Genomic DNA, 25,711 nt, shown 5'->3' on the forward strand with positions numbered 1-25,711 from the left:
CAGACTGGCAGCCAATCAGAGGCAGCCACTGCAAGCCAATTATAGCTCGCCGCATCATATCTCCACTCACTTGCGGCATCTCATACAAGATGCCGCAGAGCAGACCAGCACAATTTAACGGCGGCATGCAACAGGGAGAACAGTTCCAGCAGCCATGAAACAAGCTAGAAGAAGGCACAATCAAACAAAAAGACTTCGGGTGTGGTCTCTGAAGATTTTGTGGCACCAGAAGCCGAGTTGGCTGACTGGCTCAACGATACGCAGGGGAGATGAGGAGCATTAGGCGATAAACAGGTTAAAATGCTCCTCAATACCGCTGCAGCAGTCTGGTTGGAAGGTTGCCTTTTTTGTGCAATATTTGACATACCCAACCTCTCGATCTGATAGAAGAATGTCGGCATAGTGTCGGCACTAGTCCTTGTATTCTGGATGTGGCACAGTACTTGCATGCTGATATGGACACAGTGCTAGCACACTTACATGGAGCATTATCAAATCTGGAGAGATGAAGTGGAGAGTGATCTAATGCGTGCAAAATGCCAGTTAGAAGCTAATTAGTTGGTACTTTGGGCCTGATTCAGAGGTGGTCGCAGTTGTCAAATGTCCATCTGAACTAAGACACCGGGGCCAGTACCATGGCGGACAAGAGGCCTAATTCAGACCTGGTCGCAAGCAGGTGTTTTTTGCACTGCTGCGACAGGTAGTCGCCGCCTACAGGGGGAGGGGGTAATCGTTGTGCAGGGGTGCGAATACATGTGCAGAGAGCTGCACAAACATATGTTAATGCAGTCTCTGCACAGCTCAAGACTTACTCAGCCGCTGCGATGATCCGGCCTGGAGATAACGTCAGGAACCCTCCCTTAAAACGGCTGGACACGCTTGTGTTTCTTCCGACACACCCTGGAAACGGTCAGTTGACACCCACAAACAGCCTCTTCCTGTTAATCTTCTTACGATCGGCGGTGCAATCGCTTTCTTCGGTAAGTCCGTCGCTCTCCGGCGATCTCCATTGCCGGGGGGCCACGCACCTGCACATTGCGGAGCATACGCATGCGCAGTTCTGACCTGATTGCAGCATAAAAAACCTTGCGTGCGATCAGGTCTGAATGACCCCCAAAGACACAATTGCTGGCTGCTAAACAAAATGGTCGCAAGGTGTCAGTGTTGAACTCACTCCCCCCCCAATACCTCCCACAAAAGTTCACTGTGAATCAGATAGGGCTAGATGCATCATCGCTTGGAGAGATGAAATAGAGAAAGAAAAAGTACCAGCCAATCAGCTTCTAACTAGCATGTCACAGGCTGTGTTTGAAAAATGACAGTTAGGAGCTGGTTGGCTGGTCATTTATCACTTTCCATTTTATCACTCTCTAAGCGATGATGCATGTCTAAATCCACACTGCGAACGCTGTCTGTAATCCATAGCAGCACACGCGCATTGCGACTCAAACCCAGTCTAGAAAAAACATCGGCCAACTGCAAAGACATTGGATTGCGTCCAACTCTGAAGCAAGCCCATTATATTCCATATCTATATTCCATATTTCTCTCTAAAATGTGTTTAGACTCACCCTGAATGCAGCCTAATTCTGGCGTGTAATGGTCTGGTGTAAGTTATAGGACAATACTGATTTAAGCAGCAGTACCGGTGGGATGACACTGTGGGGCATATGTAGTAAGCCTGGAGAAATGATAAAGCTGTGATAAATGGAAGCTGATAATGCACCAACCAATTGTTACGGGTTTGAAAAATGACAGTTAGGAGCTGATTGGCTGGTGTGTTATTACTGTTATCACCTTTCACTTATTAATTTTTAATTGAAAGAGTGTAAGAAGAAAAAATAATAAATGAACGTGAATGAACAAAAATATTTGGGTACGTATTTCAAATATTTGTGCAATTTTCTAAATTTGATCATTTTTTTAAATATTATTTTGCTTTCTTTTTTTAAAAACACCACTCTATATAATAAAATTGACTGCTATTTAAAGAAAAAAATTACATTATCACACTGACTTCTGAGCCCTCCCACAAGTGTCAGACATGCACAGGAGAGAGTGAGGGGGCGGTGATAGAGATACACAGTTCTGTCATCACTTTGGAATTTACTGTATGTCTGACCTCTAAACCCTCTCACCAGTGTCAGAGATGCACAGGAGAGAGTGAGGGTGAGGTGATAGAGAGACATTTTATATCATCACGTTGGAATGTATGTCTGACCACTGAGCTCTCCCATCAGTGTCAGAGATGTACAGGAGATAGTGAGAGTGAGGTGATAGGGAGACACAGTTCTGTCATCACGTTGGAATGTACAGATAGATCCACGGTTATCTTGGCTTCTTTGCTGCGCCTAGGCACACCATGGTTTATTTACATAAACACTTCATCTATTATTCTCAGATGCAATACAATACAGAGAACAATACAGCAGGGGATTAAGTCATTGCAGCAGGGGATTAAGTCCGACTGCCCAGTCTCAGTTAATCCCATTAAAGGCCAAGATAAACATGGACCCATATGTATGTCTGACCCTTCCCACTAGTGTCAGAGATGCACAGGAGATAGTGAGGGTGAGGTGATAGAGAGACACATTTCTGTCATCATGTTGGAATGTATGTCTGACCCCTCCCACCAGTGTCAGAGATGCACAGGAGAGAGTGAGGGTGAGGTGATAGACATATCATCACGTTGGAATGTATGTCTGACCACTGAGCGCTCCCATCAGTGTCAGAGATGTACAGGAGATAGTGAGGGTGAAGTGATAGAGAGACAGTTCTGTCATCACATTGGAATGTATGTCTGACCCCTCCCACCAGTGTCAGAGATACACAGGAGATAGTGAGGGTGAGGTGATAGAGAGACACGGTTCTGTCATCACGTTGGAATGTATGTCTGACCCCTCCCACCGGTGTCAGAGATGCACAGGAGACAGTGAGGGTGAGGTAATAGAGAGACACAGTTCTGTCATCACGGTGGAATGTATGTCTGACCCCCAGGGGTGTATTTAGGGGTCTGAGCACCTCTGGCAAAGTGCTCCCCCCACCCGCAGGTTTGAAATAGGGAAGGCTGAAAAAGGCGCGTGGCCACACAATAGTATCCCCAATGATGTGGCTCCTTTGCATTTTTATACTGTGTGATTGGATTAATCAATATATTTATATTTTTTTCTTACTAGTCCTAAATATTGCATTATTTGTGTGTTTGGGCACAATTTCATTTGATGGCTGTCAGTGCCCTTTAGAGTGCTGATAATACTTATGACAACCCACACCCGATATATGTACACTATGACGCCGACAGAGTTTTTACATACATTTTAGCAGGCCACCATGCACCATGGGGGAGAAGAGACTGCATGAGGAAACGCTGGCTCCCTGTTCTCTCCCCTGCTGAGCTTCACAGGCTGGAAAAAAGAGGAGGGGGGCACTTTGGCGACGCAGTGAGTGGAGATTACAATTATATACATATAACAGCGCTATCTGGTCATATATTCCAGTGTTTTTAAGCGCTGGGTGTGTGCTGGCATACTCTCTCTCTCTGTCTTTCCTAAGGGCCTGGTTGGGGTTTTGTCCCCTTATAGGTAACTCCCTGTGTGTGTGGGGTGTCGGTACGTGTGAGGCGGAAGGCTTCTCCAAGGAGGAGGTGGAGCAAATGAGTGGTGTGTCCCCGTCGGTTGTGCCGACTCCAGATTGGATGGACATGTGGCATACGTTGCATGCAAGTGTGGCATCTTTACATAAAAGGCTTGATAAGGCTGGTTTAGGGGGGACATCAGGCGGTCAATCCTCAGATTGGACCGACTCACAGGGCCCGTCGGGGTCTCAAAAGCGTCCCTTAACACAAGACACTACTACCGACACGGATTCTGATTCCAGTGTCGACTATGACGAAGTAAAATTGCACCCTAGGGTGACTAAAATCATTCAGTGTATGATTGTGGCACTAAGGGATGTGTTGCATATTGTGGATGAACCCTCGGTCCCCGACACAAGGGTACACATGTTTAAGAAAAAGAAACAGATTATTAATTTTCCCACATCTCATGAATTAAATGAGTTCTTTGAAAAAGCTTGGGAGACTCCGGATAAGAGACCGCAGATCCCCAAGAGAATTTTTATGGCATACCCTTTCCTTAAGCAGGACAGGGAGATTTGGGAATCACCCCCCACTGTGGACAAGGCCCTGACGCGCTTGTCCAAGAAAGTGGCGCTACCGTCTCCTGACACAGCAGCCCTTAAGGACCCTGCAGATCGCAGGCAAGAAACTACCTTAAAGGGTATTTATTCTCATACGGGTGCTGTGTTAAGACCGACGACTGCGTCGGCATGGGTGTGTAGCGCAATTGCAGCTTGGACAGATGAGCTGAGAGATCAATTTGATACTATGGATAAGGATACTATGGCCCTCATTCCGAGTTGTTCGCTCGGTATTTTTCATCGCATCGCAGTGAAAATCCGCTTAGTACGCATGCGCAATGTTCGCACTGCGACTGCGCCAAGTAACTTTACTATGAAGAAAGTATTTTTACTCACGGCTTTTTCATCGCTCCGGCGATCGTAATGTGATTGACAGGAAATGGGTGTTACTGGGCGGAAACACGGCGTTTCAGGGGCGTGTGGCTGAAAACGCTACCGTTTCCGGAAAAAACGCAGGAGTGGCCGGAGAAACGGTGGGAGTGCCTGGGCGAACGCTGGGTGTGTTTGTGACGTCAACCAGGAACGACAAGCACTGAACTGATCGCACAGGCAGAGTAAGTCTGGAGCTACTCTGAAACTGCTAAGTAGTTAGTAATCGCAATATTGCGAATACATCGGTCGCAATTTTAAGAAGCTAAGATTCACTCCCAGTAGGCGGCGGCTTAGCGTGTGTAACTCTGCTAAATTCGCCTTGCGACCGATCAACTCGGAATGAGGGCCTATATTCCTAACTCTAGCCCATATAAAAGAAGCAGTCTTATTTATGAGGGATGCTCAAAGGGACATTGGATTGCTAGTGTCTAGGGCCAATGCCATGTCTATCTCAGCGAGAAGATCCTTATGGACTCGCCAATGGACGGGTGATGCGGATTCCAAAAAACATATGGAAGTACTACCCTATAAGGGTGATGTATTGTTTGGGGATGGGCTGACGGACCTGGTTTCCACAGCTACAGCAGGTAAATCAAATTTTTTACCATATATTCCCCAACAGCAAAAGAAAGCAACACCCTATCAGATGCAGTCCTTTCGGTCGCACAAGTCCAAAAGAGGTCGGGGATCCTCTTTCCTCACCAGAGGTAAGGGCAGAGGCAAGAGAGCACCTGCTTCGTCAGGTGCCCAGGAACAAAAGTCCTACCCGGCTGCTCCAAAACCCACAGCATGACGCTGGGACTCCCATGAGGGAGCCTGCACTGGTGGGGGCACGTCTTCGACTTTTCAGTCAGGCCTGGGTCAGTTCGGACCTGAATCCCTGGGTGTTGGAAATAGTTTCCCAGGGTTACAAATTGGAATTCGAGGAGGTGCCCCCGCGCCGATTTTTCAAATCGGCCCTACCAGCTTCCACATCGGAAAGGGATGTAGTGTTAGCTGCAATTCAAACGCTGTGTATACAGCAGTGATAATCAAGGTTCCCCTGCACCAGCAGGGAAGAGGTTACTATTCAACCCTATTTGTGGTCCCGAGACCGGACGGTATGGTCAGACCGATGTTGAATCCCTAAACCTGTACATAAAAAGATTCAAATTCAAAATGGAATCTCTCAGAGCAATAATAGCCAACATGGAGGAGGGGGAGTTTATGGTGTCTCTGGACATAAAGGATGCGTACCTTCATGTCCCCATATATGCCCCCCATCAGGAATACCTGAGATTCGCTGTACAGGATTGTCATTACCAATTTCAGACGTTGCCGTTTGGACTTTCCACGGCCCCGAGGATTTTCACCAAGATAATGGCGGAAATGATGGTGGTCCTGCGCAAGCATGGAGTCACAATTATCCCATACTTGGACGATCTCCTGATAAAAGCGAGATCAAGAGAGAAATTGCTGAGCAGTGTGGCGCTCTCTCTGAGAGTGCTCCAGCAACACGGTTGGATTCTAAATCTACAGAAGTCACAGTTGATTCCGACAACTCGACTACCGTTCCTAGGTATGATACTGGATATGGAACAAATGAAGGTCTTCCTCCCAATAGAGAAAGCCCAAGACATCCAGAACATGGTCAGAGACCTGCTAAAACCGAAAAGGGTGTCAGTTCACCAATGCACTCGAGTTCTGGGGAAAATGGTGGCGGCCTACGAGGCCATTCCCTTCGGAAGGTTCCATGCAAGGACTTTTCAATGGGACCTTCTGGACAAGTGGTCCGGGTCCCATCTGCATTTACATCGGAAAATAACTCTGTCCCCAGGAACCAGAGTGTCCCTCCTGTGGTGGTTGCAAAGTGCTCACCTGCTGGAGGGTCGCCGCTTCGGGATTCAGGACTGGATCCTGGTTACCACGGACGCGAGCCTCCGAGGATGGGGAGCGGTCACTCAGGGAAAGACTTTTCAGGGTCTCTGGTCAGACCAGGAGTCCTGTCTACACATCAATGTGTTGGAACTCAGGGCCATTTACAATGGCCTTCGACAAGCGGAGAGTTTTCTTCGAAACCTTCCGGTTCTGATTCAATCAGACAATGTCACAGCAGTGGCTCATGTGAACAGCCAAGGCAGGACAAGAAGCAGAGTCGCGATGGCGGAAGCCACAAGGATCCTTCGCTGGGCGGAAAATCATGTAAGCGCTCTGTCGGCTGTCTTCATTCCGGGAGTGGACAACTGGGAAGCAGACTTCCTCAGCAGACACGATCTCCATCCAGGAGAGTGGGGACTTCATCAAGAAGTCTTTACAGACGTAACACGTCTTTGGGGAACTCCTCAAATAGACATGATGGCGTCACGCCTCAACAAAAAACTTCGGAGGTATTGCGCCAGGTCTCGGGACCCTCAGGCAGTAGCAGTAGACGAACTGGTAACACCGTGGGTGTTCGAATCGGTCTACGTGTTCCCTCCTCTTCCTCTCATCACGAAAGTGTTGAGGATCATAAGATGAAGAAGAGTACAGACGATACTCGTTGTCCCAGACTGGCCTCGAAGGGCTTGGTACTCGGAACTACAAGAGATGCTCACAGGAGACCCCTGGCCTCTTCCTCTGAGGGAAGACCTGTTGCAGCAGGGGCCCTGTGTATTTCAAGACTTACCGCGGTTACGTTTGACGGCATGGCGGTTGAATGCCGAATACTAGCAAAAAAGGGGATTCCGGAAGAGGTCATCCCTACTTTAATAAAGGCTAGGAAGGAGGTGACGATAAAACATTATCACCGTATCTGGCGAAAGTATGTGTCTTGGTGTGAGACCAAGAATGCACCTACGGAAGATTTTCATTTGGGTCGTCTTCTCCACTTCCTATAGACAGGAGTGGATATGGGCCTGAAATTAGGCTCGGTTAAGGTACAGATTTCGGCCCTCTCGATTTTCTTTCAGAAGGAATTGGCTTCTCTTCCAGAAGTCCAGACATTTGTAAAGGGAGTGCTGCACATCCAGCCCCCTTTTGTGCCTCCAGTGGCACCATGGGACCTGAACGTGGTGTTGCAGTTCCTAAAATCACACTGGTTTGAACCGCTTAACAAGGTTGAGTTGAAATTTCTTACCTGGAAGGTGGTAATGTTGTTGGCCTTAGCATCAGCAAGGCGAGTGTCAGAATTGGCGGCTCTATCACACAAGAGCCCCTACTTGATTTTTCATGTGGATCGAGCTGAATTGAGGACACGTCCGCAATTTTTGCCTAAAGTGGTTTCGTCGTTCCATATGAATCAACCTATAGTGGTGCCTGTGGCTACCGGTGACCTGGAGGATTCCAGATCCCTGGACGTAGTCAGGGCCTTAAAAATGTATGTAGCCAGGACGGCTAGAATTAGGAAAACAGAGGCTCTGTTTGTCCTGTATGCGGCCAATAAGATTGGCGCTCCTGCTTCAAAGCAGACTATTGCTCGCTGGATCTGTAATACGATTCAGCAGGCTCACTCTACGGCTGGATTGCCGGTACCAAATTCGGTTAAGGCCCATTCCACTAGGAAGGTGGGCTCTTCTTGGGACACGTCCGTAATTTTTACCTAAAGTGGTTTCGTCGTTCCATATGAATCAACCTATAGTGGTGCCTGTGGCTACCGGTGACCTGGAGGATTCCAGATCCCTGGACGTAGTCAGGGCCTTAAAAATGTATGTAGCCAGGACAGCTAGAATTAGGAAAACAGAGGCTCTGTTTGTCCTGTATGCGGCCAATAAGATTGGCGCTCCTGCTTCAAAGCAGACTATTGCTCGCTGGATCTGTAATACGATTCAGCAGGCTCACTCTACGGCTGGATTGCCGGTACCAAATTCGGTTAAGGCCCATTCCACTAGGAAGGTGGGCTCTTCTTGGGCGGCTGCCCGAGGCGTCTCGGCTTTACAACTTTGCCGAGCGGCGACGTGGTCGGGGTCAAACACTTTTGCTAAATTCTACAAGTTTGATACCCTGGCTGAGGAGGACCTAGCGTTTGCTCAGTCGGTGCTGCAGAGTCGTCCGCACTCTCCCGCCCGATTGGATGCTTTGGTATAAACCCTATGGTCCTTATGGAGTCCCCAGCATCCTCTAGGACGTAAGAGAAGATAAGATTTTAAACCTACTGGTAAATCTATTTCTCCTAGTCCGTAGAGGATGCTGGGCGCCCGTCCCAGTGCGGAAACTCTGCAACACTTGTATATAGTTGTTGCTTACATAAGGGTTATGTTACAGTTGACATCGGTCTTGGACCGTTACTGTTGTTTTTGTTCATACTGTTAACTGGTTATGTATGTTCCAGGTTACATGGTGTGGGCTGGTATGAATCTTGCCCTTGGATTGCTAAATCCTGCCTTGTATTGTCCATCTCCTCTGGGCACAGTTCTCTAACTGAGGTCTGGAGGAGGGGCATAGAGGGAGGAGCCAGTGCACACCCATAGTCAAAGTTCTTTTTAGGTGCCCTATCTCCTGCGGAGCCGTCTATACCCCATGGTCCTTACGGAGTCCCCAGCATCCTCTACGGACTAGGAGAAATAGATTTACCGGTAGGTTTAAAATCTTATTTATTATTAGGTACATAAAATAGTGTAGTATCCCACAATTACACACAAACAAACAGTTTTCTTCAATATAAAATTAAAATATGTACTGGTTAATTATCTAAATTAAATTGATGAGGGACTGCAGACACTAACAGTACTGCAGCATTGTCTCATCACACCAGCCCAAGCTATGCTTGTATTTAATGAAACCACAATGGGTTAGAGTCAAGGAAAATTATTGGAAATTTAAGACCTACAGTATATTATTCATTTACCATCATCCTCACTGATTGATGTTCTAGTTCTCGTGTTAGAGAGCACATAAAGTAAAAGTCCCAGGTCTTCAATCTGTACAGAGTAGAGTTAGGTACAATGAGGGGAATCCAGGCGGTATCCGGACTCCAGGTCGACAACAAAAAGGTCGACACACCGTAGGTTGACGCCAATTGGTCGACACACCTTAGGTCAACATGGACAAAAGGTCGACATGGACAAAAGGTCGGCAGGAACAAGGTCGACATGGAAAAAGGTTGACATGAGTTTTTTATGTTTTTTTTCTTTTTTCGAACCTTTTCATACTTAACGATCCACGTGGATTACGATTGGAACGGTAATCTGTGCCGAGCGAAGCGGAGCGAAGGCACCATGCCCGAAGCATGGCGAGCGAAGCGAGCCATGCGAGGGGACGCGGTGCACTAATTGGGGTTCCCGGTCACTGTACGAAGAAAACGACACCAAAAAACATAAAAAACTCATGTCGACCTTTTTCCATGTCGACATTGTTCCTGTCGACCTTTTGTCCATGTCGACCTAAGGTGTGTCGACCAATTGGCGTCGACCTAAGGTGTGTCGACCTTTTTGTTGTCGACCCTGAGTCCCAGACCCATCCAGGCACAGATAGAGAATTACTTCAGAAGGATGAAAAAGTGGTGATCCTGCTGTTAGTGTTGAATCAGGAAAGGTTGTAGTGTCCTGCTACTACACGTAGTATTCCCTGGGGGTCACCTGGGGGACACTACAACCTTTCCTGATTCATTATATATACAGAGATATATATATACAGATAGATAGATAGATAGATAGATAGATAGATAGATAGATAGATAGATAGATAGATAGATAGATAGATAGATAGATAGATAGGCAGTGGTGGTGGGCTGTGTAGAGTCATCTATGTTCACAGTATAGATGAGTCAGTACCTGCAGGCAGCAGCAACTATGAGTTGAGCCAGTGTCCGCTGGCGTCGCGGCCGCTCTACACTGATTGAATCACATAGTGCCTGCAGGCAGCAGCAACTGTGAGTTGAGCCTGCTGTGTGTGTCCGCCGGCGCTGCGGCCGCTCTACAGTGAATAAACTCTAAATAAACTACAGTTCCCGGCGGCCCTTACTGCCAAGAGCTCCCGGCAGCAAGAGCTTCTGGGAATTGTAGTTATTTGGAGTTCGTTCACTGGAGAGCGGCCGCTGCGCCGGCGGACACACACAGCAGGCTCAACTCACTGTTGCTGCTGCCTGCAGGCACTATGTGATTCTACCCCTGGGCCGCGGGTGGCACCGCCTGACGGTGCCCCTCTACTGCTGGCGCCCCTGGGGAGTGCTATCCTGGCCAAGGGGTAGTTACGCCCCTGCTGACCCCTCCCACCAGTGTCAGAGATGCACAGGAGAGAGGGGATGGTAATAGAGAGACACAGGGCCTAATTCAGGGTTGATCACAAAAGTAAAATCTTTCTCTAATGGGCAAAACCATGTGCACTGCAGGTGGGGCAGATGTAACATGTGCAGAGAGAGTAAGATTTGGGTGGGGTGTGTTCAAACTGAAATCTAAATTGCAGTGTAAAAATAAAGCAGCCAGTATTTACCCTGCTCAGAAACAATATAACCCACCCAAATCTAACTCTCTCTGCACATGTTACATCTTCCCCACGTGCAATGCACATAGGGGGTCATTCCGAGTTGATCGTAGCTGTGCTTTATTTAGCACAGCTACGATCATTCACACTGACATGCGAAGGGATGCCCAGCACAGGGCTAGTCCGCCCCGCATGTCAGTGCGATGCCTTTGCACTTCAAGAGTAGCTTTAGCATGCTGGCCAGGAGCTACTCATCGCTCCCCAGCCCGCAGCGGCTTCGTGTGATGTCACGCAGCCACTGCGGCCCGCCCCCCTTTCGGTCCAGCCACGCCTGCGTTCGCCGGACTGCTCCCACGAAACGGCGGCCAAATGCCGCCGTTCCTCCCCCTCCCGCCAAGCGATCGCCTCTGCCTGTCAATCAGGTAGAGGCGATCGCAGCCCTGCTACGGCCTTCGGCCGTCTGGCGTGCGCCGGCGCACTACGGCGCCGGTGCATGCGCAGTAGGGACCCGTTCGCTCGGCTGCGACAAAAAGCAGCGAGCGAACGGGTCAGAATGACCCCCATGGTTCTGCCCATTAAAGAAGATTTTGCTTTTGCGATCAACCCTGAATTAGGTTCACAGTTCGGTTATCACGCTGTAATATAATGTCTGACCTCTGAGCCCTCCCACCAGTGTCAGAGATGCACAGGAGATAGTGAGGTGGCGGTGATAAAGAGACACCGTGGGGAAGAGAGCAAGTTTTGGGGTAGGCAAGAGAGAAAACAGGAAGGAGAGAAGTGGAGGTGGGGAGAAAGGGCCTGATTCAGAGGTGCATACAAATTCGCTGCAACTGTGATTCTGTACGCAGTAGATTTGCAAACATCTACAAATGTTGCAGCTGCAGGCATATGGTAGTCGGTCGTACAAATGCACAGCACTGGTAGCACATTGGTCGCATCATCATTCACCTGAGCCAGCCTAGAATGTCCGTCTGAAGTAAACAATAGAGTAATTTTAACTTTGCATACAGACAGAGTTGCAGACTTAGACATCCCTCCCCCCCCCACCCAAATGGTTGCAACACATCTGCATATGACTCACGACACCTCGGTTACCACCCACAAACGCTGCCTGTCTGTCATTAACACTGCGTCCAAGTCCTTAGTGCGACCGCTGGCTGTAATCAATACTAAAAAAAATGCTCCGGTCTCCACAAACATTGGCATAGCATCCACCTCTGTATTAGGCCCACAGTACAGGTGGAAGAGAGAAAGTGTGTGTGTGTGTGTGTGTGTGTGTGTGTGTGTGTGTGTGTGTGTGTGTGTGTGTGCGTGCGTGTGGGGAGGGATGGACAGAATGAGAGGGTATAGGCAGAAACCAAGGGTGTCACTAATAAAGGTGACACCCAGGGCGGTGCATTTAATGTCTGGGCAGCCCCCAGAGACCAGTAAGAGTAGTACAGTGCCGGCTCTTACACACTGACAGGCAGTGGCGGATCCAGGGGGGGGGCACTTGGGCCCGTGCCCCCCCTGTCATTTGTGGCTTCCCCCCCTCCGTCCCCCGTCCCCCCCCCGCGGTGTCGGCGCCGCACAGGGAGATGACGGGCGCCCGCTGAGATTGTGTTACCAGCGGGCGCCCGTCTCCCTGCACAGCGGTAGCCGGAGGCAGGAGCTCAGTACTGAGCTCCGGCTTCCGGCGCTGTCACTGTGCCGTGCGCTATGGGAGAGACGTCAGTCATGACGTCTCTCTCATAGTACTGAGGAGAGGACGCCAGCCAGAAGGAGGACTGCAATGGCGCGGGAACGGGGCTCGGTAAGTATTATGTTTTTTTCTTCCTTAATGCAGCGGGGGCATCTCCTGGGGGAAACTACGGGGGGACAATACTACTGGGGGGGCACCAACAAGGGGCATTACTACTGGGGGGGCATCAACAAGGGGCATTACTACTGAGGGGGGGCATTACTACTGGGGGCATTATAACTGGGGGCATCACTACTGGGGGGGCAGCTACTGGGGGCATTATTACTGGGGGGGGGGAAGCTACTGGGGGCATTATTACTGGGGGGCACCTACAGGGGGCATTACTACTTGGGGGCTAAACTACAGGGGCATTACTACTTGGGGGCTAAACTACAGGGGGAGCCAAACTACTGGGGGCATAACTACAGGGGCCAAACTATTGGGGGTATTACTACTTGGGGGCTAAACTACAGGGGGAGCCAAACTACTGGGGGCATAACTACAGGGGCCAAACTATTGGGGGCATTACTACTGGAGGCTAAACTATAAGGGGGGCATAACTACAGGGGCTAAAATGCAATGGGGCAAACTACAGGGGGGCATTACTACTGGTGGCTAAACTATAAGGGGGGCATAACTACAGGGGCTAAACTACAATGGGGCAAACTATAGGGGGGCATTACTACTGGTGGCTAAACTACTGGGGTCATAACTGCAGGGGCATTACCACTGGGGGCATAATGACTGGGGGCATTACTACAGGCAACATTACTACTGGGGGCAATACGGGCATTGCATAAGGGACACCACTACTATGGGGTCTATATAAGGGACACTACCAGTACAGTGGACATTGCATAATGAGTGCTACAACTGTGGGCATTGTATAAGAAGCGCCACCTCACATGCACCGAAGCCGCACGCAAATGTACTTGCCCCTTCCATGGTGCCCCCCCTATCATTTTCTTCTGGATCCGCCCCTGCTGACAGGAGTCGGGTGCTATGTGTAAATGTCACAGTGCAGCACCAGGCTCCTGTCACTGAAGAGGAGTTGGCACTTTGGTGTCACCCACCGAGTGTGGCCTGCACCACTCGTTGTGACGCCACAGCTAGAGACAGATAAAAAAATAAAAGCCAGGCAATGCCAGCATTACAGCACGACTACCAATACACCTGTAAAGGCTGAGCCATAGAAGCTACATATGCAGCTACAATTTTGACATACTGTATTTCTCTATACAAACAAAATAATTTTTCCCTTTTCACAGAATTTTTTTTGTGTGCAATTAACTAATTAGCAGTTATGCATTTGAATCTTGCTAAACATCACGTTCACACGTGGGCTGAGCTGAAATCCTGGCATCACAGTGGGCATTTATATCTCAGTTTGCATAGCGCCTACAAAAGTATTTCTGTCAGAGAGGGGCCTGTAAGACAATAAATGTGTACGGCCTATCTGGCAGCAGAATACATACTACAGGGCATCTTAATGAGCTCCACATATCACGTTTTAAGACCTACAGCTGTCATTAATATATGTTACATTCTTTAATGGTTCTTGTCACATGAAATGTAATCTTTTCCATTTACAAGTGAATGCGAGCCCATTTTACATTTAACTGTTCTATTTTTGTCCAACAAATAAATATACACTGTCCAAATGTGCCACAGACGAACAATGTGCAGGCTTTGAATATTCCTGGCATCGGGACTTTTAACTACAGTACTAATGCCAAAACTGAAAGCTGACATGCACTGCAGACTGAGATCTTGCTGCAGATGCATGCTTCATAGGTAGGAAAAAACCCATAAATGAAAATAACTAATAAATATGAATTGTAGAACACAGCTATCAGCTAAGGTAAGCCCTGTACCAAAAATAAAGGCAGCGTTTCACTTATTAGGCTATTAATATATACCCTATGTTTAGTATGAAGGACACTGCAGTAACATTACAGTAAATGGGTGCACATGTAGAAGGATGCCTGAAACAGACCATTGATATTGTAATAAATAAATGCAATACTAAGGTTGTACACGTCATTACAAACAGCAGACCCTGCAGAATGAGAATACGAATGCAAACTGAGCAAAAGTAAGACAGGTAGGATGTCAATGCAGCATAATCTGAGACCCAGAGCCAGGAAGCAAACAGCACTATACTGTACATCACATATATGCCCAAAATAAATCCGCCTGCATACTGTTACCGTAGACTTACCGTGGACGTGAATGATTCGATCATGGTGCAGTGTGGAGATACTAGCATGGTGATCAGCCCAGCAGAAAGAAATTAGCACCAGGAAAAGTATCCTCTTCATCTTCAGATACCAAATGGATCTTCCTCACTGAAAATGCATAACATAGGAAGAGGCTTGTGAAAAGTAGGAAACCTCCAACGTCTCTGCTGATCCTGCTGCCTAACTTGTTACAGCCTCACCATCAGTGGGGAAACGCTTTCCCTGCTCTGACTACAGAAGTTACTGCAACTGATACAGGATGAGGTAAATGTTACAACAAGAATCTAAAGCAGCAATATATAGTACTAAAGTACTGAGCTGTTTAAGTCATATAGTAATGTTTTATTAATTTTTTGTTACTTAATTATACACAATAGAGTAGACATATCGATTGTTTGATTAAAGCATTGTTACACTAAATTAAAACTATTTAGAATAGCTGTTTCCATTTCACTGCTACTGTATATCAATTGCATTTTTAACTTGATTATGTGTTAAGTGTTAAATATGGTGCAGTTTCACGGCATGATAGTACAGAACGCTACCGCTGCAGCTGCACAGATTGATTCTCAATTAATTGTTACCTGGAATGCTGACACACTTATTCATGTGCTTGGCCAGCCACTGCAATCAGCAGAGGTACAGTATACGCACTGCACATAGATTCCCTGCCTCTATCTACTACAATCAGAAGATGAAAGTACAAAATAGACAAAGAGGTAAAAATGGAACTTACAGGGGGTCCTACAGAGATTACAAAGTCATATAACATTATAAAAAGTCTTCAACACAGTATATATGAAATTGGAAATATATCCGTGTCAAATTCTAGTATATTAAAATTTGCATGAGAAGTAATTAAATATTAAATAGCGTGGCCAGCCAACATTTATTAGTTTAAGGTTTCCTCATTTCTTGGCAAAGACAGATGACTTCTAGAATACAATTAATTTTATTTTGACTTTATCAAGATAAATTCATATATTTTACTCCCAGTTAGTATTTATTTATTTATTTATTTATTAATAGTTTCTTATATAGCGCAGTATATTCCGTTGTGCTTTACAATTAATTTAAAGGTAATTTAGTGAACCAGTCTCAAATTTTATGACAAATCTTGTTTATGGAAAAGTGCTGACATACAGTAAAAATATTATTATTATTATTATTATTATTATTAAGCAAATGGATTATATGGTATATGCCAGGCATTCCCAACCACGGTCCTCAAGGCACATCAACAGTGCAGGATTTAGTGATATCCAGGCTGCAGCACAGATGGTTAAATCAAAATAACTGAACTACTAATTAAGTCACCTGTGCTGAAGCCTGGATATCACTAAAACCTGCACTGTTATGGGCCCTACTCACTTGGCGATGTGCCGCCGAGGTGCCCGACGGCCGATACGGCCGACGAGCGACCCGGCGGCGGGGGGGCAGTGACGGGGGGAGTGAAGTTTCTTCACTCCCCCCGTCACGCGGCTGCATTGAAGTGCAGGCAAATATGGACGAGATCGTCCATATTGGCCTGCATGCACAGCCGACGGGAGACCAGCGATGAACGAGCGCGGGGACGCGCATCGTTCATCGCTTAAGTCTCCTCACTGAAAGATATGAACGAGTTCTCGTTCATTTATGAACGAGATCGTTCATATCTTTCAAAAAATCGGCCAGTGTGTAGGGCCTATTAGTGTGCCTTGAGGACCGTGGTTGGGAATGCCTGGTATATGCTGTCAATATGATTAGAAATGTCCAGACATGTAATAATTCATATACTGTAATATAAGTCATATAAAATAGGCCTGATAACCATGTGAGAAAGGTATATATGTATTAATAATTGTGACAGTGCCGCGATTAGTATCAGTCGGCATTGATAAGGGAATAATCTTTTTTTTTTTTTTTGCTTAATTAATTAATTAATTAATACAAGGCCAGTTCTTTCACACTGCCCCTGCAAATAGTGAACTGGGCACATTGTTGGATTCTGTCATATTTTCAAAAGACTCCTCCACAGTTACTGATACTGCATATGAGCACAGTGTCATTCCTGAGGATTGAGGCTGTGGGAAAAGGATGGTGAGATCCATCATCTGTTTCCCCTGAAAATGCCTCCATAAGCATAAAGCAGCTACTACCACTCTCAGGTGGTGGCAGCATTTGGCACAAAGCTAGGAAAAGCTACACTTTTGGGGAATGGTTCGATTTATAGGATGCGGTCATGTGATTGGCGATCTGGATCCCGGCAGTCACAATGCCGATGCCAGAGACCCGAGTGCTCACAATGCCGGCAGCTGAAATGCAGGGTCTATTCCCACCCCTGGGTGTCCAATGAGCCTGCAAGGGCTCTGTTGAAAAGTGCATTTCTGGACACTAACTGGGAGATAACTAGAAAAACATTCAAAACTGAACCCTTTAATGGGCGCATTATGGATATGTCTTGGCCGTGGCACTGGAAGTGGCTGCCTACACAGCAGAAATAGGAGTCTATAGTCAGATGGAGAAACCGCACCTGCCATAAGAATGTACCAAGCGGTATTACTGATGCTGAAAGTGGAATGCGCACTCCCGGTTGCATGGATGTACTGTACGCAAGGGAAAGAGTTTGTGTTGGCATTTGCCTATAGTCGCAGTCTGGTGACCGTCAATAGACATTGCTGCAAGCTCTTCTGCATCCACCACAGAATAACGCCCATAGCCAGGATACAAAACATTATGCATCATTATGTAGCATTATGTATAATTTTATGGATCATTATGTATCATTTTATGAAAAATGGGCTTGATAAACAGTGGCTTATTTTACCTATGGGCTGCAGGTTTGCAGCCCCCCCAGGCAGTGTCGGACTGGGGCATGAAGGGCCCACTGGGGGAATGCAGTGATAGGGGCACATGTTTAGGGGTGTGGCCAGTCTCTGGAGGGGGTGTAACTAAAATCCAAAGGGGGTGTGGCCAGCTGCTACAGAGGCTGTGGTAACCATCAGAGAGTGCATGGGCTGGACCCCTTGATAGATATATACTGTAGTAAATACTGGCAGTGCATCATAATAATGTAACAGATTAATAACAGCAATACACTGTAGAGATCACATCATAGACCTGTTCAGTATAAGGTGACATATGTATAATGTATAATTCAAGTGCACAGTCTGGAACCTGATCCCTAGAGGGGGAGGTGGGGCCCCAGGCAGTAGGGCCCACCAGGGATTTCCCCTGTGGGCCAGTCAGGTAAAATTTGCCAGTTCCTGATTGCAAAGGCTTCACTGTGACTGGCAGTGGTCACAGACACACAAAGCAATCCCATTGGGAGGTGTTTCCTCCCTCTGGGACTGCCAGACCAGGCTGCGATAAGCAGAGAGCTGGCTTCTATGGGCTTTAGTCGGTGCAGTCCATTTTTTTGCAATCAGTGTTTATTGAAACAAAACAGCAAAACATACACATTATCATAAGTGGTTTAGCTGGAATACACCAACATAGTAAGGTACAGCAAAAAGAAGAATTATATATATATATATATATATATATATATATATATATATATATATATATAAAAGGTCCCAGGGTGCAATATAGTCCCCCAATTATAGACATATGAAATATCTCAAAATATAGCATTCCACTGTGCTGTTTAAAGGAAACACAGATATATATATATCAAAAGCAATTATAAAGATAGAGAGAAAGAAAGAAGTAAAAAGAGAAGGAGTTATCCAAGAGAGGAGAAAGAACAAAAGAAGACAACTGTGTCATCTAAGAGTCGGGACAAGAGGGGGTAAGATTACAGCAGCGTAGAAAGCATAGTCTGAGGTCTCTTTAAAGTATAGCCATGCATGCCAAGTGGCAGGAAAGTCAGAGGAGGACAGTTTCGAGCAGGATGGAAGATCTTCCATTAGAATGTGTCTGTCAATTCTCCGAAACCACTGAGATATAGGCAGGCGAAAAGAGGATCTCCAATGCCCTTGCAGCATTCATCAGTTGTAATGATTTTTTGAACTTTGAAATGGGCATATCGAAAAGGTTAAGCCCCCTACTAATTGTAAGTAGGAGCCGCCACTGTTGATAAATATGCCCCCAAATCACAAAGTGCTATTTGTGACTTTCTGGGTGGTATCCTATTAGCTGTGGTGAGTTACCACAGCTAATTGGATTCCCCCAAGCTAACCAATTAGCCCGTAAACTGGCATTTATCAGGGATTATGCTTCGAAGCAGAATCCCCAATAACCAGCCCCAGGAGAACCGTTATCGGACGCAAACACATGGGTCTGCGATGTTATCACGGATCCCATGTGTTATCAGCTGATAACCGGTGATTTACAGCACTGTAAAAATGGGCTATAATTGGATAGCCCAATAGCATTACCGGGCTAAAAAGCCTATTATTACTAATAGGATACCACCCTTTGTGTGTGCTGTGGTAAGTAACTACATAGATCCCATATATATAGTCTAAAAAATATATTTTAACTTTACAGAATATTATAAAAATATCTATAACATATGCAAATATAGACACAATAAAGTATTAGACAACGGGGGTCATGAATCACTTAATGTATTGAAAATGCAAAGCATGGAAAATCTGTACATCCAAAATGATAGAAATGGTTTTCCTAGAAGTCCAGATTCTGAGTCTGGGTCTTCTAAATATTATATATCCATTGCATACAATATCCCTCTTCCGTATGTTGCCTGTTTGTATTTCTCTATTTAAGGAAGTCTTACAGATATCAATTACACCTGATCATATGTCACGTCCACTTTAAAGTTAGTCACTTAGCAGTACTGCTATTTCCAAAGCTAAGTCTGATTCTGAGTAGCATGCACTACAGAATCAGGATCAGAATCAGGTATTGGCCAGGTATACTTGCGTATACTAATACTTTGTCTTCGGTTTGCTAGTTTGCTATACAACAGCCAAGTAGGTAACAGATAAGCAGGTGGGGTGGGGGAGCAAGTAAAGTCATACAGATAGGAATACTGCAGGGACACAAGTGAGTTACATGTACGTCTAGTCAGTCAATGTTCAGGAGTTCAGCAGGTGGACCGCTTGGGGAAAGAAACTTTTGAGACTTCTGGTGGACCTGGCGGGGACGGCCCTGTGTTAAGGTCCTGGGAGATTGTGGTCCCTAGGAACGTGAAGGAGTCCACTAGCAAAACCACACTTTCAGCAATCGTTAGCGGTTTTGAGGGGTTTGAGCTCAAGGTTGTTGTGGCTGCACCACTGGGCCAACCGGTCTACTTCCTGTCTATAGGCCAATTCGTCCACGTCCTTGATGAGGCCGATGACGGTGGTGTCGTCAGCGAATCTGATGATCTTTACTGATTGCGCCTCTGAGGTGCAGTCATTTATGTACAGGGAGAAGAGCAGGGTTGAGAGGACACAGCCCTGAGGGGCCCCTGTACTAATAGATCACGCTTGAGAGGTGAATTCCCCCGCTTTCACCACCTGTGTCATATCTGTCAGGAAGTCTACTATCCAGGAACAGGTAGCTTCTGGGACCCCTAGGCAAAGTAATTTGGGGTGTAGGATGCTGGGGACGATTGTATTGAAGTCCGAACTGAAATCGACAAACAACAAATAGGACCCTCGGAATGTCTAGGTGCTTGTAGAATGTAGTGCAGGCCCAGGTTGACTGCATCCTCGACACATCGATTTGAATAATAGGCAAACTGTAGGGGGTTCAGTTGGGGGCCAGTCACAGTTTTCAGGTGATTCAAAACCAGACGCTCAAACATTTTCTAGACTACAGACGTCGGTGCTATCAGCCTGTAGTCGTTCAGGTTCGTGGTAGAGAGTGTCTTGGGGACCGGGACGATAGTGGACCTTTTGAGGCAGGAAGGGACTTTCTGCAGCTCCAGCGATTTGTTGAAGAGCTTGGTGAATATGGGGGCATGACCCGCACATACCCTCAGGGCAGATAGTGACACTCCATCAGGACCTGGAGCTTTCCTGTGTTTGGCCCTTTTGAACAGTGCCTCCACCTCTTCTTGGGCAACTTGCATTGCCTGGAGATGTCAGTCAGTGTTCGGGGCATAGTAGAGGTGATTGCAGGGAACTTCTTTTGTGAACCTGCAATAAAAGTGGTTCAGCTCGTCCGCTGGGTCTTGGTGCATGGTGGTGGACTTCAATGTTTTCTTGTAGGTGGTTATGGATTGCATTCCTTTCCATACAGATACGGGGTCATTGGTGGAGAGATCGTTTGTCAGCTTGTCCGAGAACTGCTGTTTTGATAGCCTGATTTCTTTAGTCAGAGAGTTCCTAGTTTGGTTGTATAGTGCTCTGTCACCTCTGCTATAGGCCTCCTCTTTCGCCCAACGAAGTTGCCTGAGCTGGGTGTTGAACCAGGGCTTGTTGTTGTTGTATATGCGTTAAGTCTTGGTAGGTACACACATGTCCTCACAATAGCTGATGTAGGATGTGACAGTGTCTATCAGGTCATTCAAGTCGGTTGCCGAGGCTTCGAAGACCCCCCATTCGTGCAGTCGAAGCATGCCTGGAGCTTCATCTTAGCCTCATTGGTCCATTTCTTAAGAGTCTTGTCGGCAGGCTTAACCACTCTCAGCTTCTGTGTACAGGTAGGGAGTAGGTGGACGAGGCAGTGGTCAGATAGGCCAACTGCACCACGCGGGATAGACTGGAAGGTAGACTTGAGGGTAGTGTAGCAGTGGCCAAGGGTGCGCCCTTCCCTAGTGGGACACGTGACTTGTTTGTACTTAGGTAGCTCCTTGCTCAGGTTACTTCTATTGAAGTCGCCCAGCACTATAAGCAGAGAGGCTGGGTGTTTTTGTTCTGTGTCGGATATGCATACGGCCAGGTGGTGCAAGGCTTCGTTCGTGCAGGTGAGGGGGGGAGTACACCCCCACAAGGACAACTGAGGCATATTCCCAGGGGGGAATAGAAGTTGATACTTATCATCTCCAGGTGAGGGTTGCATGATTTGCCTAGGATCGTGACATTGGTGCACCATCTGTCATTGATGTAGAAGCAGATGCCACCACCCTTCGTTTTTCCTGAGAGAACCTTGGAGCGATCAGCCCTGAAGAGACAGAAGTCCGGCAGAGATATCGGGTTGTCCGCAATATGGTCGTCCAGCCACGTCTCCATAAAGTAGAGAATGGACAACCCTATAATAGTAACATAGTAACATAGTTTTTGAGGTTAAAAAAAGACAATTTGTCCATCGAGTTCAACTTATGTCTGGTCATCTACACTATGTTATTTTTTAGGACTGATTTTGTCTGTTGCTAATGTCATCTGTTGTGTTTATTCCTTATCCCTCTTTTTTTAATAACTACAGTGCGTGACTACGCACCATAACCCTGTATATCCTTATCCATAAGGAATTTATCTAGCCCATTCTTAAAAGTAATAATCGAGTCCGCCATTACTAAACTCTCTGACAGGGAATTCCAAACATGTGTTGTCCTTACTGTGCACAAAACCTTTTTGACTCTGTGTGCGAAATCTCCTCTAACCGAAGTGGGTGTCCACACATCGTCTGTGATGATCTTACCAAAAACAGATCCCCCGCAAGCTCTGTGTATTGTCCCCTTATATATTTATAAATGTAATGCCTGACCCTGCGCTGCACAGACGGAGGGACAGTTCATCGAACTTCTTTGCCAGTGAGCGCACGTTCGAGAGCAGGATCGCCGGAAGTGCAGACCGGTGCCCTCACCGCTGCCACCTCACTAGGGCACCTGCGCGACAGCCTATCCTCTGAGCTCAGACTCTTCTACTAGGGCCGACATAGGGGCCTCCGTCATTCTCTTTCCGTGGCCACCGATCCACCCGCCAGTCACCGCCCGAGCTTCGGGGGGGGGGGGGGGGGGCAGGGGCGCAGCCGCTGGGTCATCCACTTTGGCGTCCATGACGTCTGCATCCCTGCCACATGGGGCAGTGAGGGCTGCAAGGGCCGCTGATCCACCCGCCGACGGGCCCAAACGTGGGGTAAGTACCGTGGGAGCGCTCCAACTTAGGAGGGCTTCCCTGCTGCATTTGGTCACCGGTGGGTAGACAAGGGCAGTGGAAAACAAGGGGCAACAGGTATTTTGGCTGAGCTGCATAGCTCCGAGGCAATCATCTGCAGTGCCATCTTGTATTTTAATTGCTATAATCGTTATTGCTATAACCTATTGCTGCTCTTTTATCCAATGGGTATATTCCTCAACACAAGAATGCAATAGAGATGAGCGCCGGAAATTTTTCGGGTTTTGTGTTTTGGTTTTGGGTTCGGTTCCGCGGCCGTGTTTTGGGTTCGACCGCGTTTTGGCAAAACCTAACCGAATTTTTTTTGTCGGATTCGGGTGTGTTTTGGATTCGGGTGTTTTTTTCCAAAAAACCTAAAAAACAGCTTAAATCATAGAATTTGGGGGTCATTTTGATCCCAAAGTATTATTAACCTCAAAAACCATAATTTCCACTCATTTTCAGTCTATTCTGAATACCTCACACCTCACAATATTATTTTTAGTCCTAAAATTTGCACCGAGGTCGCTGGATGACTAAGCTAAGCGACCCTAGTGGCCGACACAAACACCTGGCCCATCTAGGAGTGGCACTGCAGTGTCACGCAGGATGTCCCTTCCAAAAACCCCCCCCAAACAGCACATGACGCAAAGAAAAAAAGAGGCGCAATGAGGTAGCTGTGTGAGTAAGATAAGCGACCCTAGTGGCCGACACAAACACTGGGCCCATCTAGGAGTGTCACTGCAGTGTCACGCAGGATGTCCCTTCCAAAAAACCCTCCCCAAACAGCACATGACGCAAAGAAAAAAAGAGGCGCAATGAGGTAGCTGTGTGAGTAAGATAAGCGACCCTAGTGGCCGACACAAACACCGGGCCCATCTAGGAGTGTCACTGCAGTGTCACGCAGGATGTCCCTTCCAAAAAAACCTCCCCAAACAGCACATGACGCAAAGAAAAAAAGAGGCGCAATGAGGTAGCTGTGTGAGTAAGATAAGCGACCCTAGTGGCCGACACAAACACCGGGCCCATCTAGGAGTGGCACTGCAGTGTCACGCAGGATGTCCCTTCCAAAAAACCCTCCCCAAACAGCACATGACGCAAAGAAAAAAAGAGGCGCAATGAGGTAGCTGTGTGAGTAAGATAAGCGACCCTAGTGGCCGACACAAACACCGGGCCCATCTAGGAGTGTCACTGCAGTGTCACGCAGGATGTCCCTTCCAAAAAACCCTCCCCAAACAGCACATGACGCAAAGAAAAAAAGAGGCGCAATGAGGTAGCTGTGTGAGTAAGATAAGCGACCCTAGTGGCCGACACAAACACCGGGCCCATCTAGGAGTGTCACTGCAGTGTCACGCAGGATGTCCCTTCCAAAAAACCCTCCCCAAACAGCACATGACGCAAAGAAAAATTAAAGAAAAAAGAGGTGCAAGATGGAATTGTCCTTGGGCCCTCCCACCCACCCTTATGTTGTATAAACAGGACATGCACACTTTAACCAACCCATCATTTCAGTGACAGGGTCTGCCACACGACTGTGACTGATATGACGGGTTGGTTTGGACCCCCACCAAAAAAGAAGCAATTAATCTCTCCTTGCACAAACTGGCTCTACAGAGGCAAGATGTCCACCTCATCATCATCCTCCGATATATCACCGTGTACATCCCCCTCCTCACAGATTATCAATTCGTCCCCACTGGAATCCACCATCTCAGCTCCCTGTGTACTTTGTGGAGGCAATTGCTGCTGGTCAATGTCTCCGCGGAGGAATTGATTATAATTCATTTTAATGAACATCATCTTCTCCACATTTTCTGGATGTAACCTCGTACGCCGATTGCTGACAAGGTGAGCGGCGGTACTAAACACTCTTTCGGAGTACACACTTGTGGGAGGGCAACTTAGGTAGAATAAAGCCAGTTTGTGCAAGGGCCTCCAAATTGCCTCTTTTTCCTGCCAGTATAAGTACGGACTGTCTGACGTGCCTACTTGGATGCGGTCACTCATATAATCCTCCACCATTCTTTCAATGGGGAGAGAATCATATGCAGTGCCAGTAGACGACATGTCCGTATCCGTAATCGTTGTCAGGTCCTTCAGTCCGGACCAGATGTCAGCATCAGCAGTCGCTCCAGACTGCCCTGCATCACCGCCAGCGGGTGGGCTCGGAATTCTGAGCCTTTTCCTCGCACCCCCAGTTGCGGGAGAATGTGAAGGAGGAGATGTTGACAGGTCGCGTTCCGCTTGACTTGACAATTTTCTCACCAGCAGGTCTTTCAACCCCAGCAGACTTGTGTCTGCCGGAAAGAGAGATCCAAGGTAGGCTTTAAATCTAGGATCGAGCACGGTGGCCAAAATGTAGTGCTCTGATTTCAACAGATTGACCACCCGTGAATCCTTGTTAAGCGAATTAAGGGCTCCATCCACAAGTCCCACATGCCTAGCGGAATCGCTCCGTGTTAGCTCCTACTTCAATGTCTCCAGCTTCTTCTGCAAAAGCCTGATGAGGGGAATGACCTGACTCAGGCTGGCAGTGTCTGAACTGACTTCACGTGTGGCAAGTTCAAAGGGCATCAGAACCTTGCACAACGTTGAAATCATTCTCCACTGCGCTTGAGACAGGTGCATTCCACCTCCTATATCGTGCTCAATTGTATAGGCTTGAATGGCCTTTTGCTGCTCCTCCAACCTCTGAAGCATATAGAGGGTTGAATTCCACCTCGTTACCACTTCTTGCTTCAGATGAAGGCAGGGCAGGTTCAGTAGTTTTTGGTGGTGCTCCAGTCTTCTGTACGTGGTGCCTGTACGCCGAAAGTGTCCCGCAATTCTTCTGGCCA

General features: G+C 47.2%; 1 protein-coding gene across 2 annotated transcripts in view; it reads right to left on the reverse strand.

Annotated features, from left to right (window-relative positions):
* Nucleotides 1–25,711, reverse strand: part of HAPLN1 (hyaluronan and proteoglycan link protein 1) — a 217,309-nt gene that overhangs the window by 52,643 nt on the left and 138,955 nt on the right. Inside the window, exon 2 of one of the 2 annotated variants that reach the window (XM_063963954.1) lies at nucleotides 14,886–15,012. In XM_063963954.1, the coding sequence (XP_063820024.1) occupies nucleotides 14,886–14,985 (100 nt within the window). In that variant the 5' untranslated portion in view covers nucleotides 14,986–15,012. Of the gene's footprint in view, nucleotides 1–14,885; nucleotides 15,155–25,711 lie in introns of those variants that run through there. The other variant, XM_063963953.1, reaches the window with a different exon arrangement.

Source organism: Pseudophryne corroboree, chromosome 1, assembly GCF_028390025.1.
Source record: "Pseudophryne corroboree isolate aPseCor3 chromosome 1, aPseCor3.hap2, whole genome shotgun sequence".
NCBI lineage: Eukaryota > Metazoa > Chordata > Amphibia > Anura > Myobatrachidae > Pseudophryne > Pseudophryne corroboree.